Source organism: Pseudophryne corroboree, chromosome 10 (assembly GCF_028390025.1).
Source record: "Pseudophryne corroboree isolate aPseCor3 chromosome 10, aPseCor3.hap2, whole genome shotgun sequence".
Classification (NCBI taxonomy): domain Eukaryota; kingdom Metazoa; phylum Chordata; class Amphibia; order Anura; family Myobatrachidae; genus Pseudophryne; species Pseudophryne corroboree.
In genome coordinates, this window is record NC_086453.1 from 369227295 (window position 1) to 369244436 (window position 17142).

At 44.5% G+C, this 17142-nt stretch overlaps 1 protein-coding gene across 1 annotated transcript in view; it reads left to right on the forward strand.

Moving 5' to 3' along the window:
* LOC134965392 (CMP-N-acetylneuraminate-beta-galactosamide-alpha-2,3-sialyltransferase 4-like) overlaps nt 1-17142 on the forward strand; it is an 83401-nt gene that overhangs the window by 30403 nt on the left and 35856 nt on the right. Inside the window, exons 5-7 of the mRNA XM_063941854.1 lie at nt 1029-1126; nt 4715-4778; nt 8872-8967. Coding sequence (XP_063797924.1) covers nt 1029-1126; nt 4715-4778; nt 8872-8967 — 258 coding nt within the window. The remainder of the gene's footprint in view (nt 1-1028; nt 1127-4714; nt 4779-8871; nt 8968-17142) is intronic.

Here is a 17142-nt window from a genome sequence, read left to right on the forward strand (position 1 = left end):
GCATGGTGCACCAAGCAGGGATATAGGGCATGCCTACAGCAAAGGTGCATGGTGCACCAAGCCACCAAGCAGGGATATTGGGCATGCCTACAGCAAAGGTGCATGGTGCACCAAGCAGGGATATTGGGCATGCCTACAGCAAAGGTGCATGAGGAAACATCTGTAAATGACAGCCCATTCTAATCTGTCAGGATCTCACTTGTAGCCATTTGTGTGTTGGCTTATTAGGGGGAAAATCAATTACTGGCAAAGTGCCACAGCTGCGTGCGTGTCGGCTAAGGTGCAGTCAGGATCCTGGCTGTTGGTATCCCATCAGTCAGAATACCGACGCCGGAATACGGACCCTATTCTAATTGCCGACACCGGCATCCAGAATGGGTACAAAATCCTGGCGCCGGAATATCGACAGCCGGGATCCTGAACATGGACACACCGCGCCGCAAGTCAGGTAAACCGCTGGGGAAGGGAGGTTAGGTTTAGGCTGCGGTGGGTAGGGTTAGAGTTAGGCTGCGTCCCAGGGGGTTAGGGTTAGGCTGCGCCCCGGGAAGTTAGGGTTAGGCACCCCCCTCGGAGGGTTAGGGTTAGGCTAGGGTTAGGCAGCGGGGAAAGGGGGTTAGGTTTAAGCAACTACAGGGGGTGGTTAGGGTAAGGCAACAAGGGAGGAGGTTAGGGTTAGGCTGCGGGTAGGGAGGGTTAGGGGGTTGGGGAGAGGGGTCAACACCCCTTACTCACCCCTGTCAACTTCTCAAACATCGGGATCCCGGCGTCAGTATTACAACTGCCAGGATTCCGTGCGCCGGCAAATCATACTGATCCCTATTGGCCAGTTATAGTACCACTGACTTTGCAAGTTTTTCTGTGTACTTCTATTGGGTGCAAGACAAAACAGTTGATATGGAAGGACGAGATGTGCCGCAATTGCACAAGGTGTCCGCCATGTTGAATTGAATTTCCTGAAAACATTTATTCAAGCTGTTTTCCTATAACACACATTTGTACAACACTAACTAGTTCCTTTTCGTTTCCAGCTACTCCAGGAATCATCCAGTCTTCCTGCAACCCAGTGACTATTTCTGGGTGAAGAATGAGTCCATGTACGGTTTGCCATTTGGCACAAGAGGCAGCGGTAAGACTGAGATGTGGCTTTAGCAAAAGAACATAGTGGGCCTGAGTTAGAAGTGGACGCAGTGACAATGTCAGGTCACTAAGGTTTTGTTGACCTGAACCTGCATCTCTGGACGCAGAAATCAGATCTGAGATGCTGGCAGGAGCAGATGCCTCCTGCGGCATTAGAATTTTGTGCACAGCAGCTGAATCCAAAAATACAGCTGCTGTGCAAAAATGTCCATCTATGAATCAGGCCCCGAGTTGATAGGTTAGCCATGTTGAATTCTAAAGCTGCCAATTGGAAATCAAATATTAGCTTTTGAAGCATTGCCTTAGTCATCTCCTCATCATCGACTTGGGCTCCTACAGATGCTAATTTCTTAGATATGGACATTATGTTATCAATAAAGTCACTCATACTTGAACATTTGCTCAATTTGTCATTGTACAATATTCACCTCATATTTATCCACATGAGACCTTTATCCTCATGTGCTATCTGCAGAGCTATCCACATGTCATGTGCTGACCCTCTTACCACACCCGGCCAATTTACTGGCTGGCATGTTTCCACTGTACAGTTACCTTAGGGTGTTCCTGTTACTGCGGTCCGATGCACAGCCTGAGGTCAGCTGACATGATTGCAGCTGTTCACAGTGACTACTTCTCACATGACTCAAGTGTCCAATCCTGAGGCAGATCACCCTATTTAAACTATTCCTTGGTACCTGCTCATTGTCAGAACAATCTGACTTTAAGGTACTGCGGTTCCCTTTGTCAGAAGCTGTTCTGACTTCTGCGCATACTGCTAATTTGTTACAGTTTGTTCTTGGTGTGCTGCAGAGTGCTTCCTCATCTCTCTACTACAATCTGTCCTGTGTTCAGCGCTTAACAACTCAGCAGCAGGATCCTTCTCCAGTTATCCCTGCTATAATCAGTGCTCATCCATTTCACCAGTGTGCTGTCTGATACCTGCTACACAACCAGCGCTACCAGCTAGTCTGCCATGTTTTATAGCCTCCTGAATGTAGTATCCAACCCTACCTGCTATCACCTGTGTACAGAACAACTTCTACTGCCTGTCATCAATTGTTAGCTGCTATAGCAGATGCACATGTCCCTAGTGTGTTATTAGACTGATTTTATTTTTGTGTCATATAAGCAATCATGTGTCTTAGGCGGGATCCGGTCTGAAGATCAACAGTGTCTAGGTCGACAATGTTTAGGTCGACCACTATAGGTCGACAGTCACTAGGTCGACATGGATGGAAGGTCGACAGGGTTTCTAGGTCGACATGTGCTAGGTCGACAGGTCTAAAGGTCGACATGAGTTGTTGTTTTTTTTATTCTTTTTTTAAAATCTTTTCATACTTAACGATCCACGTGGACTACGATTGGAACGGTAAAGTGTGCCGAGCGAATCGGTAGTGGAGCGAAGGCACCATGCCCGAAGCATGGCGAGCGAAGCGAGCCATGCGAGGGGACGCGGTGCACTAATTTGGGATCCCGGTCACTCTACGGAGAAAACGACACCCAAAAAAAAAAAAATCCTCATGTCGACCTTTAGACCTGTCGACCTAGCACATGTCGACCTAGAAACCCTGTCGACCTTCCATCCATGTCGACCTAGTGACTGTCGACCTATAGTGGTCGACCTAAACATTGTCGACCTAGACACTGTCGATTTGATGAACCACACCCGTCTTAGGCTCCAGTAGTATAACTACCACTGCCAGGTAGCATGGTGTTCGTGGGTTTGTGCAGACCTAAGACCCATTCTTGCGATATTGCTTGCATTATTTTCCATAGTCTCTCACGCTTAGCTTGCACATCCACTGCAAACTTCCATGTGTTGACGTTTTCTTAACCATTGAGTCTGATGAAGGTTATGTTGAATGCAACTACCATGAATTTGCTGTGTGCTGACGTAAATGCAGGACTCGCTGTTTATCTTCACATGCAGTATTCTACGATGCTTATAGTGTCTGGGGTGCCTGGGTCCATAACCTGTTAATATCCTGTATACGCGCTATTGGTGTAGAACTAGTGGGGTTATCAATAGACACCAGCGGAATGGGACTCACGGAGCTTAGGCCACACACAGTGGGGCAGATGTATTATGCCTGCCGAAGGGACAAAGAAGTGATAGAGCAGTGATAAGTGGAAGGTGATAACGCACCAGCCAATCAGCTCCTAACTGTCATTTTTCACATTCCTAATGATTGGCTGGTGCGTTATCACCTTGCGCTTATCACTGATTTATCACTACTTTATCCCTTCTCCAGGATTAATACATCTGCCCCAGTGTTCATTAACCAGGATTGCAGGTTTATTGAGGTATTCGGAGGTACAACAGTGCTCTGTAACAAGCAGTAACAGCAGAATATAGCGGCAATGTGCAGGGGACTATCTGACCATGCAAGTACAGCAGTATCTTGGTAAATGAGGAACTCTCCCCCGATACTATGTACATGTCCATGTAGAAATGTGTTACTCAAACACAGTGACAAGATAGCACAGTGCATGTGCAGAAGCATCCTCTGTGGCCATCTGGCTAAAGATGTTCAGTGGCCTCCCTAAGGGACATATTTATCACAATCTGCATTTATAATGCGGATGTGATAAATGCTTTTCAACCACATTTTCACCCACATTGCCAGCTCTGGTCCATGGGCACTGCCATCTTCCACGGATCAGCTGACTAGTTCGACCAATGGCAAAGCACCAATCCGTCATGTGACCTGCACTACCAATGGCTCGCAGGTGGTGGATTTAAAAGCAGAATCAGCACAGGTATACTGCACCTGAACTACTGTACGTCGCTTCCTGCAATGCTTCCAGGTCCCAGTTCTGTTCTGTCTGTGGCTCCAGAACAGTAACTACAGTAGCTCTTTGTGCTGCCAGTAATCCAACCTGTTTCCAGCCAGTCCCGCATAATCCCGGCTCCAGCCTGGTCAAGTTAATTCTGGTGCCAGCCAGTCCAGTATTATCCTAGGTCCTGTCTGATCACAGACTTTCCATTACCAGATGTACCAGCTCATTACAGGATTCAGTCTAACCCAGTCTTTACAGTATTACCAGTCCAGTGTTATACCAAGACCAACCAGTCTCTCCCGTAAGCTAAACTACCTGGTGCAGTTATCACCATAGTCTAAGAGGAATACTTACATACATCTACCACAGTTCCTCCACTCCAGATCCACAACTCCTACTGTAACAGAAGAACCTCTGTAAAACCACAAATCCTAGTCCCGTGACAATATCACATATACAGTACATTAAAAACCAGGGCGTTTTCATATGAAAGCAGGTTTTGGTTATTTGTGAAAAGAAACTACTGACCAGGAAATTTCCCAACTTGATATAATCGGGAAATTCTGAGTCTTATGTCTGAAAGGGGTATATAGTGTACTGTAGTAACTTGATTGGCATCCAACCACTAAAATATCTCTGACAGCAACACATCTACCTTTAGCAGACAGGACATACTGTAGCATCCTGACAGATACCAGCTACCTTTATCCATGTAATGATGACTCTCTCTCTCTCTCTCTCTCTCTCCCCCTCTCTCTCTCTCTCTCTGTCTCTCTCTCTCTCTCTCCTACAGAGGAACTGCTGATGAAAATTCTGTCTCTCACAAGCCAATATCATGTACCACAGGAAATAGAGAGGTATGAGAACATCACAGTACAAGTTTCCCATTCAGAAACCTTCCTCTAGAGCACAGGTTCTCAAACTCGGTCCCCAGGACCCCCACACAGTGCATATTTTGCAGGTCTCCTCACAGAATGACAAGTGAAATAATTAACTCCACCTGTGGACCTTTAAAAATGTGTCAGTGAGTCATTAATTCACCTGTGCACCTGCTGAGTTACCTGCAAAACATGCACTGCGTGGGGTCCTGAGGACCGAGTTTGAGAACCTATGCTCTAGAGTCAAGATTCATCTCTTACCATAGGCCTCCCCTCCCTCCATACAGTGGAGATTATCACACCTCAGTAAGGTCGTCAGTAGAGCGCTCGTGGTTGATAAGGTGATTATGGGCATGAAAAGCAATGGCAAGAATATTTTTATATGTTTATTAATGTATACACATAGATAAATGCATATAGTTATTATCTTCATATATCCCTGATTCAGTGATTCTTGATATTGAATATTGCATTTCTTTTTATATTTATATACATTTATAATGACAATAAAATTCCCATAGAGTAGCCTTAACAGTTGATTTAGGACTTTGCAGATTTACACTTATCCCATGTAGACACATCAAAAAGATAGATTGTGCCATAGAGTATATGCAGTAAACTTTCTATCGGCCGATGTCGGACCGCATGACATCATTACACAATAACCTTACCACAAAATGTGAACTAACTTAACTTATCTAGAAATAATGACACAGAGAAATAACGACACAGACTACTGAAATGCCATTAAAATCGGTCAACCGTTATTTATTTAATTATAATACTTAAACTAAGTATGGTGGCAAATAAGAAAGAAATGTCGGATCATCAGTGACACTGCGACTTATTGCCGCTACGCATGTCTATGACATGACTTTATTTATCTCATTGGCTACGCCAGTAAGCGCTGAGTCTCCAACTCTCTTCCCAATATGCCGCAATAGGGCCGGCCAGACAGCCAAGCCCAAGGCCCCCCCGGTAAGGAGGGCCAGAGTATACAATGTATTGGGCAAAGAGCGCACCTCCAAACAGCGGCGCAATAGCCACTGCAACCAACCGTTCTTTCCTGCCACAGAGATGGTTGACAAACCCCAACCGGCAAAGAAAAAGAAAAACAGGTGGGGAAACATGAGAGGTGACTTGGGGAGGGAGGGTGGGAAATTCTGGAGAGAAAGAGGCAGATGAACAATCCTGTCTCCCTCAAAATAGCTGCTAGCTCCTCCCTAACACTCCCATTATTCTAATTAACATCCAACCCTCCAGACCTCTTTAACTGTTTGCTAACCTGCTAATTGTGCAAGGCCCATGCAATCCTCACGGTCTTGAAGTTTTCAAATGCTTGTGCTATTTGCACTCGCTCTTCATTCCCTACAGGGTAAATAATTCCATGGCATGTACAGTGCGAAAATGCACAAGATCCATCTGCAAAACTGACTTACATTCACATCTGCATCAGCACCATCGAGAGATTAGTAAGAATATCAGGCACAGTGCGAAAATGCACAAGATCCATCTGCAAAACTGACTTACATTCACATCTGCATCAGCACCATCGAGAGATTAGTAAGAATATCAGGCACAGTGCGAAAATGCACAAGATCCATCTGCAAAACCGACTTACATTCACATCTGCATCAGCACCATCGAGAGATTAGTAAGAATATCAGGCACAGTGCGAAAATGCACAAGATCCATCTGCAAAACCGACTTACATTCACATCTGCATCAGCACCATCGAGAGATTAGTAAGAATATCAGGCACAGTGCGAAAATGCACAAGATCCATCTGCAAAACCGACTTACATTCACATCTGCATCAGCACCATCGAGAGATTAGTAAGAATATCAGGCACAGTGTGAAAATGCACAAGATCCATCTGCAAAACCGACTTACATTCATATCTGCATCAGCACCACCAAGAGATTAGTAAGAATATCAGGCACAGTGCGAAAATGCACAAGATCCATCTGCAAAACCGACTTACATTCACATCTGCATCAACACCATCGAGAGATTAGTAAGAATATCAGGCACAGTGCGAAAATGCACAAGATCCGTCTGCAAAACCGACTTACATTCACATCTGCATCAGCACCACCGAGAGATTGGTAAGAATATCAGGCACACTATTGTTTATAGATTTTTTTTCTGTGTTATTCAGAAGAAGGCGCATCTCTTGAAAGTTATTGGCTTACACTGTTTATCATCTATAATACCTCTCAGATATCCATAAATCAGTATTTTGTGATAACATTGTGAAACATGGAAGCGGGATATCACGCGTGCCGAAACTGACAGCTTCCAAAAAGTGGGCGTAGCCTATGCAAAAGGGGTGTGGCCATGTGGCAATGCTGTGATCGTGAACAACGACCCTGATTTCCATCACTGTGGGGGTATGCCCAACACTCTATTAGCTGCTGGCATGCCCCCAGTAACTCTGTCACCCGTGAATAGAAGCTATTCACCGCAGAGCTGCTAGTGATAGGGAGACTCCCAACTGCGCGCCCACTGCAGGGCACTGTGGCCCACAGGTGAGACAGTGGGACAGTCCCAAAGAAACAGGACTGTCCCGCAAAAATCGGAACAGTTGGGAGGTATGCGATAGTCAAAGTTCATATACCCATTGCCCATCACCTACACTGCCCTGTATGTGAAGACCGGGTGTAAAGCTAGGTAAACCACAGAAGATCAACTCTGCAGATCAAATAAACACTCCAACCCTCTGAGAGATTATCCGACCAGTCTGTATCCTGCATACGCTAAAGTGGATTGGGAGGGTGAGCATCGCAATGGACATAAAATATTGACCCCTCCATTATTGGACCATTTTTCTGCTAACACTCCTGTGAGCACATTATACAATTATCAAGTCGATCAGAAATTTTTCGACTGATCGGCACAATAAGTGTATAGTGTGTACCCAGCTTGTTGAATATCTAGATCTTACATTAAGCCCAAACAAACCAGTCCATTATTTTGTTCAAAAAAAGAAAGTCTAACTACGAAATTAGTTTGCCATCTAGTGGTAACTAATGAGTTCTGCCTCTACATGGTTCAGGCTGTCTGGATTATTGCCACTATAACCCGTTTCAGACGTTAATTACCCGGCTTCAACCTGGCTCAGACTCAGAACAGAGCATGGATTGAAGCCAGGGTTACCCCTGTTATACATGGATGATGATCAGGTTTATCCCTTGGTCATCATCTTTCACACTGGACCCAGGTCCTCCATTGACCCGGGTCTTCCGGAATTCAGTGGGCGCTTGGTGATGATGTCATCTCCAAGTGCTACTGTCCAGGACAATCAATTGCTCCTTTTAGACCTAAGCCAGTCGTCTACTCAGGTTTCAAGTTTCAGTAAAAAACCCTGATAGCAAGTAGGGTCATGGACCCGGGACTCTCCTCTCAACCTGGTTAGACCCTTTCAGACATAAGATGGACCTTAGTTGTTGTGCATTCACACGCAAAAACCTTATGCTTAAGTCTGATACCCCTTTCAGATATTGGCCTAAAACCGGGCTTTTTGCATTTGAAAGTGCATCAAACCAAGTCTATCTTATGTCTAAAAGGGTCTAACCAGGTTGTTATTCCCAAGGTTTTTCCTGGACTTATAAGGTTGGTCTTAAATGTGCGACCTGAGTCTTAATGATGCGGGTCACACCTAAAAGAAATTGGCCAGGGACAGTACTATATGGAGATTACATCATCTCCAAGCACCCACTAAATGCTAAAGACCCGGGTCACTGGAGACTAAGGTCAAGTGTGAAGGGTGATGACCTGGGAACCACCTGGGACATCACTCATGTGTGAAAGGGGTGGCATCAGCCTTCAACCCATGCTCTGTGTCCCAGGTACGATCCGGGTTGAAGCTGTGGGTTTTCTGTCTGAACTGAGTCTCGAAAGGGGTTTATGTAAAATAAACGGAACAGGTTTCATGGATACATTAGCTACAGATTGAGATCTGTGCCATGTAAAAAGTGCAGTGTAGTTCTAAACAGCTTTGTTTAATGGAATTTGTTCTTTGTGAGATTATTGCTGATTTATGAAACAACGCAATTTCCCTCTGTTAAGGTTGCAGTGCAGACGGTGTGTTGTAGTTGGCAATGGACATCGGCTCAAAAACAGCTCGCTGGGTGAAATCATTAATAAATATGATGTGGTCATCAGGTAAGAGAGCAGCTCGCTCTGAAAGAAAAACGTATATATATGCACAATGTGCCAGGAAGGTGTTGGAACGTATGTAATAACTCTTAGTAGACGTGTGAAGGAGAAGGTTCCAGTGCTGCCTTTCTGCATCTGACCTCAACAGCAAATCTTGCACTTATGACAACCCATAATTACAATATGTTGGCATACTGCACTTTGCCACAATTGATATACACGTGCAGTGGTGCAGAGAGGGGGGGTACTCTTTACCCGGGTCTGGCAGGGGTCCCACTGCCTCCTCCCTTCCCCATTGAGAGATGGGACTGACTGTTGCGGCAGCAGCCTCTAGTCCCAGCCCAATGCACGGCATGTCCTGCTCAGGGCCGGTTCTAGCCCTTGTGGCGCCCTGGCCGAAAATAGGGGTGTGTCTTCATAAAGGGGCGTGGTCAGGGATGCCCCCTGCAGAGTTGTGCCCCGTTTGTGCTCCCTGTAGATTTGTGCCCCCGTTTGTGCCCCCTGTAGAGTTGTGCCCCCATTTGGGTCCCCTGTAGAGTTGTGCCCCTGTTTGTGCCGCTTACAAAAAAAATAAAAAAATAATTAATTAATACTCACCATCCCCGCTCCTGATTCCCGACCACTGCTTACCTCCATCTCTGGCCGCCGGCGCCGCTCCTCTGATCTATGGGAGGGACGTCATGACGTCTCTCCCATAGCACAGCATAGACACCAGAGGTCAATTATGACCCCTAGTGTCTATGTGCAGGTCCGACAAAACCGTGTGGAGCATTGCACACCGCACAGCTGTGACAGCACAGCACCAGGGGCACCACCAGTAGCAGATCTTGCTATGGCGGCGGCGCCCTCCGGAAGGCGGCGCCCCAGGCAAAAATCTCGTGTGCCTGTAGCAAGAACCGCTACTGGTCCTGCTGTGTGCTGGGCAGGGGAAAGAGTCAGTCCAGCACACAGCAGCATACCAGCCAATCAGCTCCTGTGCTTAAAAAAAAATTTAGGAGCAGGTTGGTTAGTACTTAATATACATACACTTTATCTCTCTCCAATGCTAGTACATAGAACCCACAGTCACTGGAAATTTCTCCAACTAATCCTGTCAGTCTCAGAACTGTCCATCAAAAAACAGGACTGTCCCAGGAAAATGTAGCTCAGTCCATATTAATGCTTTATTTGTGCAACATAGCAGATATTGCAGTGTGGGGCTTGGACCTGTTTTGAGGAAGTGGCAATTAATTATGTATTAATAACAGTGAGGAGACAATTGGAATAATCAATACGGGAGACAATGAGTGCATAGAGTTTTTGCTGTTTCTTGTATAAGATATGGTCATATTTTGGATATGTTTTTTAGATGCATGTAACATAATTTAGAGACAGACTGAATGTGGGGAACAAAGGACAGTTCAGAGTTAAGGATGACACCTAGGCAGCGAGCTTGTGTGGCAGGGTTGATTATCGAGTTCTCAACAGTGATCGAGATACCAGGTTGGTAACTACTATCGATCAGTGGAAATATAATTAATTCTGTTTTAGAAATATCACGTTTTAGGTGGTGAGATGATATCTAAGATGAAACGGCAGAAAGGCATTCAGTGACACAGACTAATACAGATGTCGACAAATCCGGGGAGGGTAGGTAGATTTGGGTATCAACCATGTACAGTTGATACTGAAATCCAAAAGAGCTGATTAGTTTGCTAAGAGATGTGGTATAGATAGAGAAAAGCAGGGGACCTAAGACTGAGCAAACTAATAGAGAGAAGCGGACATTGAAAGAGCAGATAGATAGGATGAGAACCAAGAAAGGGCTGTGTCCTGAAGACCTATGGAATGTTATGTGTGTATGAGAAGAGAGTGGTCAACAGTGTCAAATGCAGTAGAGAGATCTAGAACACAGGTTCTCAAACACGGTCCCACACAGTGCATGTTTTGCAGGAAACCCAGCAGGTGCACAGGTGTAATAATTACTCACTGACACATTTTGAAAGGACCTGCAAAACATGAACTGTGTAGGGTCCTGAGGACCGAGTTTGAGAACCTGTGATCTAGAAGAATAAGAAGTGAGTAATGGCCTTTACACTTAGCAGAGAGCTGAGAAATGAGATGGTAGTTTGAGAAAGAGTCAAAATTTTGTTTTTCCAGAATGGGAGCAATCACTGCATGCTTAAACAGCGATGGAAAAATACCAGTAAGAGAGAGAAACTACAGATTTTAGTTAAGATTGGGATGGACGGACACAGGAAACAGATCTTTAATGATTTGTGAGGGTAAAGGATCAAGAGGAGAGGTAGTAGAGTAGGAAGATGAGAAGAGTGCTGATACTTCCTCTTTATTTCTGGGAACAATGCAGAGAAGGTGCCAGAGGGTTCAGGTAGAGAATTGAGCAGGCAAGTGGCTGAGGAAGAGCATACCATATGATTTTGGATCTTATCTTGCCCTTGAAGTGGGAAGCAAGATCTTGTGCACTGATAGTGGCTGGTGGGTTGGGTGAGGGAGGGATAAGAAGTGATTTAAATGTATTAAAAAAAGTTGCTTGGGGTTAGAGGCTTGAGCAGAGATGAGAGTTTGGAAATATGTTTGCTTGGCAGTGTCCAGAGCATTATGATAAGAGTGGTAGATGGTCTTATATGTGAGAAAGTCTCTTGGAGTATGATATTTAAACCACTGACATTCTACTTCAAGTGAGTTTTTGTAGGAGTCTTGTAAATTTAGACTGGCACAGTTGACGTCTAGGTCTACAAGGAGTGTGATGGGTAGCTGGAGCCATTTAATCAAGGGCTATTTCTTGAGTCTGGTTAAGGTGCGATACAGCAGTTTTAGGAGAAGTGAATGTAGAAATTGGTGAGAGCAGAAGTTGCAGAGAGATAGAAAGCTCTTGAAAATGAATAGCATTAATATTACTATGTGCTTGAAGATAGTGTGCTGCAAATATCTATGTTCTCTGCCTGAAAACGCTCCATATCTGTGCTCAGTGTGCTGCAAATATCTGTGCTCAGTGTGCTGCATTGTGGGGACCACCAGTATATAATTATAGTAGTACAGTACAGTAGGCCATTGCTGTATCTTGCAGCTCTGTGTCAAGTATACTATCCATATCTGTGCTGCATTATTGTGAGCAGTATATAGTAGGACAGTGCAGCATTTTGGTGACCAGCAGTATACATATAGTACAGTACAGTAGGCCATTGCTGTATCTTGCAGCTCTGTGTCACTTCTAGTATCCTGATCAGTGCTCAATATCTGCTGCATTGTTGTGACCAGCATATAGTAGTACAGTGCAGCATTGTGGTGACCACCAGTATATAGTAGTACAGTACAGTAGGCCATTGCTGTATCTTGCAGCTCTGTGTCACTTCTAGTATTCTGAGCAGTGCTTAATATCTGTGCTCAGTGTCAGTGCTGCATTGTGGTGACCAGTATACTACAGTACAATAGTCCAGTGCTGTTCTCGCTGCTCAGTGTCAGTTCTCCGTAGTATCATCAGTGATCAGTATAATTAGTTCTCAGTATAATCAGTGCACTGTTAGACGTGTGCCCGTTTTCCGCCATTAGTGCAGTGGGACTTAGACAATTGATGAAGTTATTGTGTCCCCGGTACAAAATCCCATCTAGATTCCACTTCACTAGGCAGGCGATAGCGAGATTTTACCAATCAATATCAGTGATTTATAATTATTAATTACAGTGATCTTGCCAAATAATTCCAGTGATTTTGTCATTTTCTTCCAATGATTTGGACCAATAATACCATTGATTAGAACAAATAATTCCAGTGATTTTGTAATTTTCTTCCAGTGATTTGGACCAATAATACCACTGATTCGAACTAATAATTCCAGTGATTTTGTCATTTTCTTACAGTGATTTGGACCAATAATACCACTGATTAGAACGAATAATTCCAGTGATTTTGTCATTTCTCTTCCAGTGATTTGGACCAATAATACCATTGATTAGAACAAATAATTCCTGTGATATTGAGGTGTGTGTGTCGCTTAGAATTGGCATCCAGCGACCACAGTGCACCTCTTTTTCTCTTTTCTTTGCATCATGTGCTGTTTGGGGCCAATTGTTTTAAGTGCCATCCTGTCTGACACTGCAGTGCCACTCCTAGATGGGCCAGGTGTTTGTGCCGGCCACTTGGGTCGCTTAGCTTAGTCATCCAGCGACCTTGGTGCAAATTTTAGAACTAAAAATTATATTGTGAGGTGTTCAGAATAGACTGGAAATGAGTGGAAATTGTGGTTATTGAGGTTAATAATACTATAGGATCAAAATCCCCCCCCCCACCCCAATTCTATGATTTAAGCTGTTTTTGAGGGGTTTTTGAAAAAAAACACCCGAATCCAAAACACACCCGAATCCGACAAAACATTTTCAGGGAGGTTTTGCCAAAACGCGTCCGAATCCAAAACACGGCGGCGGAACCGAAAGCAAAGCCAAAACACAAAACCCGAAAAATTTCCGGGCACATCTCTAGTTTGAAGAGGATTGGAGGACTTCAGTGACATTGAGTTTGAATTAATGGAGGAGAAATTGCAGGTGATAAGATTGTGACCTGAGAGAGGGAAAAGAGTGTTAATGAATTCAGAAACTGAATATCTGGTGAATACAAGATCAAGGCAGTGTTCCTCGTGATGAGTAGATGAATCAGTCCACTTGGAGAGGCCGATAGCGGAGGTTAGAGTGAATAGCTTGGAGGCAGGACAAGATAGTGGACTGTCAATTGAAATATTGAAATTACCCATGATGATGGTGGAAATATCAGAGAATAGGAAGTGAGGGAGCTAGGCACCAAAATGTTCCAGAAATAGTTTGGATTGCCTAGGTGGATGATAGATAGCTGCGACACACAGAGAGGGGAGTGAAATTCCTGATAAAATGTACTTCAAATTATGTAAATGTGAGTGATGGAATCTGTGGGAGAACTTAGTATGTGAAAGATAGAAACAGTAATATTCCAACCCCACCTCTTTTACTTTTACCAGACCTGGTGGTGCGTGTTTGAAGTGATGACCACCATGTGATGGTGCTGCAGGGAAGACCAAGGGCCTAATTCAGACCTGATTGCAGCAGCAAATTTCTTATCTAATAGGCAAAACCATGTGCACTGCAGGGGGAGGCAGATGTAACACGCGCAGAGAGAGTTCGATTTGGGTGGGTTATATTGGTTCTGTGCAGGGTAAATACTGGCTGCTTTATTTTTACACTGCAATTTAGATTTCAGTTTGAACATACCACACCCAAATCTAACTCTCTCTGCACATGTTATATCTGCCCCCTGCAGTGCAGCATGGTTTTGCCCATTAGAGAACAAATTTGCTGCTGCGATGAGGTCTGATGAGGTCTGAATTAGGCCCTATGTCTGATTGTGTGAGTCATGTTTCTGTTATAGCCAGCAGATTGAAGTTATTGGAGATTAAAAGGTCATTGATTATGATCATTTGTTACAAAAAGTGCAGTTGGAGGGTGATGGAAGACATGTGATGCTTAAGAAGCTAGCTGGATTTCTATATTGCTGTGAATCAGCTGAATGTGAGCTGGACAAGTGGTTGGAGCCTGGATTTGGTGATATATTAACAGCTAATAAAAGCAGAAGAGAGATAAATATAATATCTAAGATGGACTTACACTGGACTTAAACTGAACGGAAACTGGAGGATAAACATCTAACAGCTACAACAACAGATGAGCAGCTCCACAGCTTCAGATATATATTCATTTCTGACACCTTACAATACTCTCTCTGCCTGTAACACTATGCAACCAAAATATTTGTAATATCATGATCTGCTTGCAATTGTAAATACCTGTGTTTTCAAGTTTGGTCAGTGAGGAATAGTTAATGAAGGCATACTGGGTTAGGGTTTGTGTTTGCACTAACAAATAGTGTAATTTATCACCTTTTATCAGCTACACATTTGCCTAACTGGTAGCCTGGGGTAATTAGCCATAGTTTATATACTTGTAAATCCAGTCTGAATTACCTTGGCACTCTGGATTACCCCCTCTGACACGACTTCTCCTGCTGCTCTCTCTGCTGGTGTCCTCATATTCTCACACTCACCCCGAAGTGGGAGTCACCAAGACGTTAGTGTTGGGGTCCTTTAACCCTCTAGGTACTATTACCAACTCATACCCTCAGAACCATCTCTTATATTCTCTACATTTGAGGTCCATGCTATACGCCTCTTCCAACCTTTCCATCTTCGAGTAGCTGTAATTTACCATCCTCTTGGCATTCCCTCCAAATTCCTTGACAACTTTGCTTCCTGGCTTCCTCACTTCTTCTTTTCTGACATTCCCTCCATTATATTAGGTGATTTCAACATTCCTATCAATTTTCCCTCTTAATTCCCTGCCTCTAAACTCCCTAACCTCACATCTTCACTTGGTCTCTCTCCGTTCGGCCTGCCACGCACACGCAACGATGTGTCGCCGCCCGGCGAATGCTCACCGCTGTCAATCATCTTGCGGCCACACCCTTATTGGATGCCGGCACAAGGAGAAGGGTAGCGTACTGCGACCAGTGCCCATGCACACACTACATAGACGCAGCTGCTGCTTACAGATGCTTGGCTGCATCCATCTCTGAATCAGCCCCTTAGTAGCTTATCATGACTTACCTCTGCTAACAGTTTGCAGTCCAGTGTTTCCCACTTATTGGGTTTAGCCCACCTTACCAGTTCCAATATATCCAGTTTGGCTGTGGTCATTGTCTAAGAGGTTTGCTTAGCATACAAGCTGCAGTCTGTGTTGCTGGCTGCTGATTGGCCATCTGTGTGAGCTCTCCTGTGTGTGTAGTCTGCAAAGCATTGAACTGAAAGAGTCAGCAGAAAAAAATATGCCTATGCTGTCCTCGCATAGTGATCCCAGCATGACATGCTGTCTCTGGTTCCAGCTCTCTGCAGTGTTCTGCTCATTCTCCTTATTCAGGCCTACTTCTTCCACGTCAGAGTTCCCTCCAAATCCCAGGCATGGGCACCACCATGTTGTTTACACAAATGTGATCAGTTCTCAGCCAATCCAAGCCAGACAGTAGCTCAGCTGATCACAGCAACCAATCTCTGACCTCCTCAGGGTATTAAGGGGATTGAATTAGAGCAACAAGCAGCCAGTGCAATGAAGTCCTCAGCCTAGCTGCGTATCTCTTGTGAAACTCCTGCAGATTCTCATTCTTCTCAGTAACTTCAGTGCAGATCTCCATCCTGCTGCACCACCTGGCTCCATTGGTTCCAGTCGGAACTCCCTGCCATCAGTTCCAGTCTGATACTCTGTGCCATCAGTCCAATCCGATACTTTGTGCCATCGGTTCCAGTCCAATACTATCTGCCATTGTTTACAGTCCAATATTCTCTGCCATTGGTTCCAGTTCGCTACTTAACCAACAGCCAGAACCTTTACCAGAGTCTTATAACTGTCCTGCATCTAAAATTTTAAGATCTTGTCTGCCTGTATCCTGTCTCTCCGTTCTGTCAAAGTCCTCTAGTGCTATTACTGGGTGATGCAGGCAGGGGGCCATTTCCAGCACATCGGAATCTGCAAAGCTCAAACTCCCTTGCGGGGGTTCTTGGTGAAAACCACTGGTGTGTTTAGACTCTGCTCAGGGTCCCTGCCAATTGCCCAGTACTAGTTTAAGTTTACAAATAGCTTATGAGCAGGAACTATATTGAACCTGATATCTTTAAGACTACGATCTCAAGATCTACTGCAGCCAAAGTCTGAATCATAAGAGACTCAAGGGGGTATATTTACTAAGGTCCCGATTTTGACCGAGATGCCGTTTTTTCATCAAAGTGTCATCTCGGTAATTTACTAAGCAATAATCACGGCAGTGATGAGGGCATTCGTAATATTTTGGAAGTCCTAGGAAAAAATCACGAATCAATACACCATCGGTCAAATACGCCTGCAATTTGCTAGAAATCGGGAATTTACTAAAAAGTGCAAAACACAAACACTGCCGACAATAGCCAAACACTGCCATGATAAAATACAAATCGTGAAAAAGTGCTAAAAAAAACCAGACCTGCTTTTTTATCCCGTGTTTGTATAGGCATGCACGGATCCATGAGATCCTTGCATGTTTTTCAGTGGGAAGGGGGGGGAAATGTTCTAAATTTTCGGGAAAAAAATTGCGTGGGGTCCCCCCTCCTAAGGCAAACCAGCCTCGGGCTCTTTGAG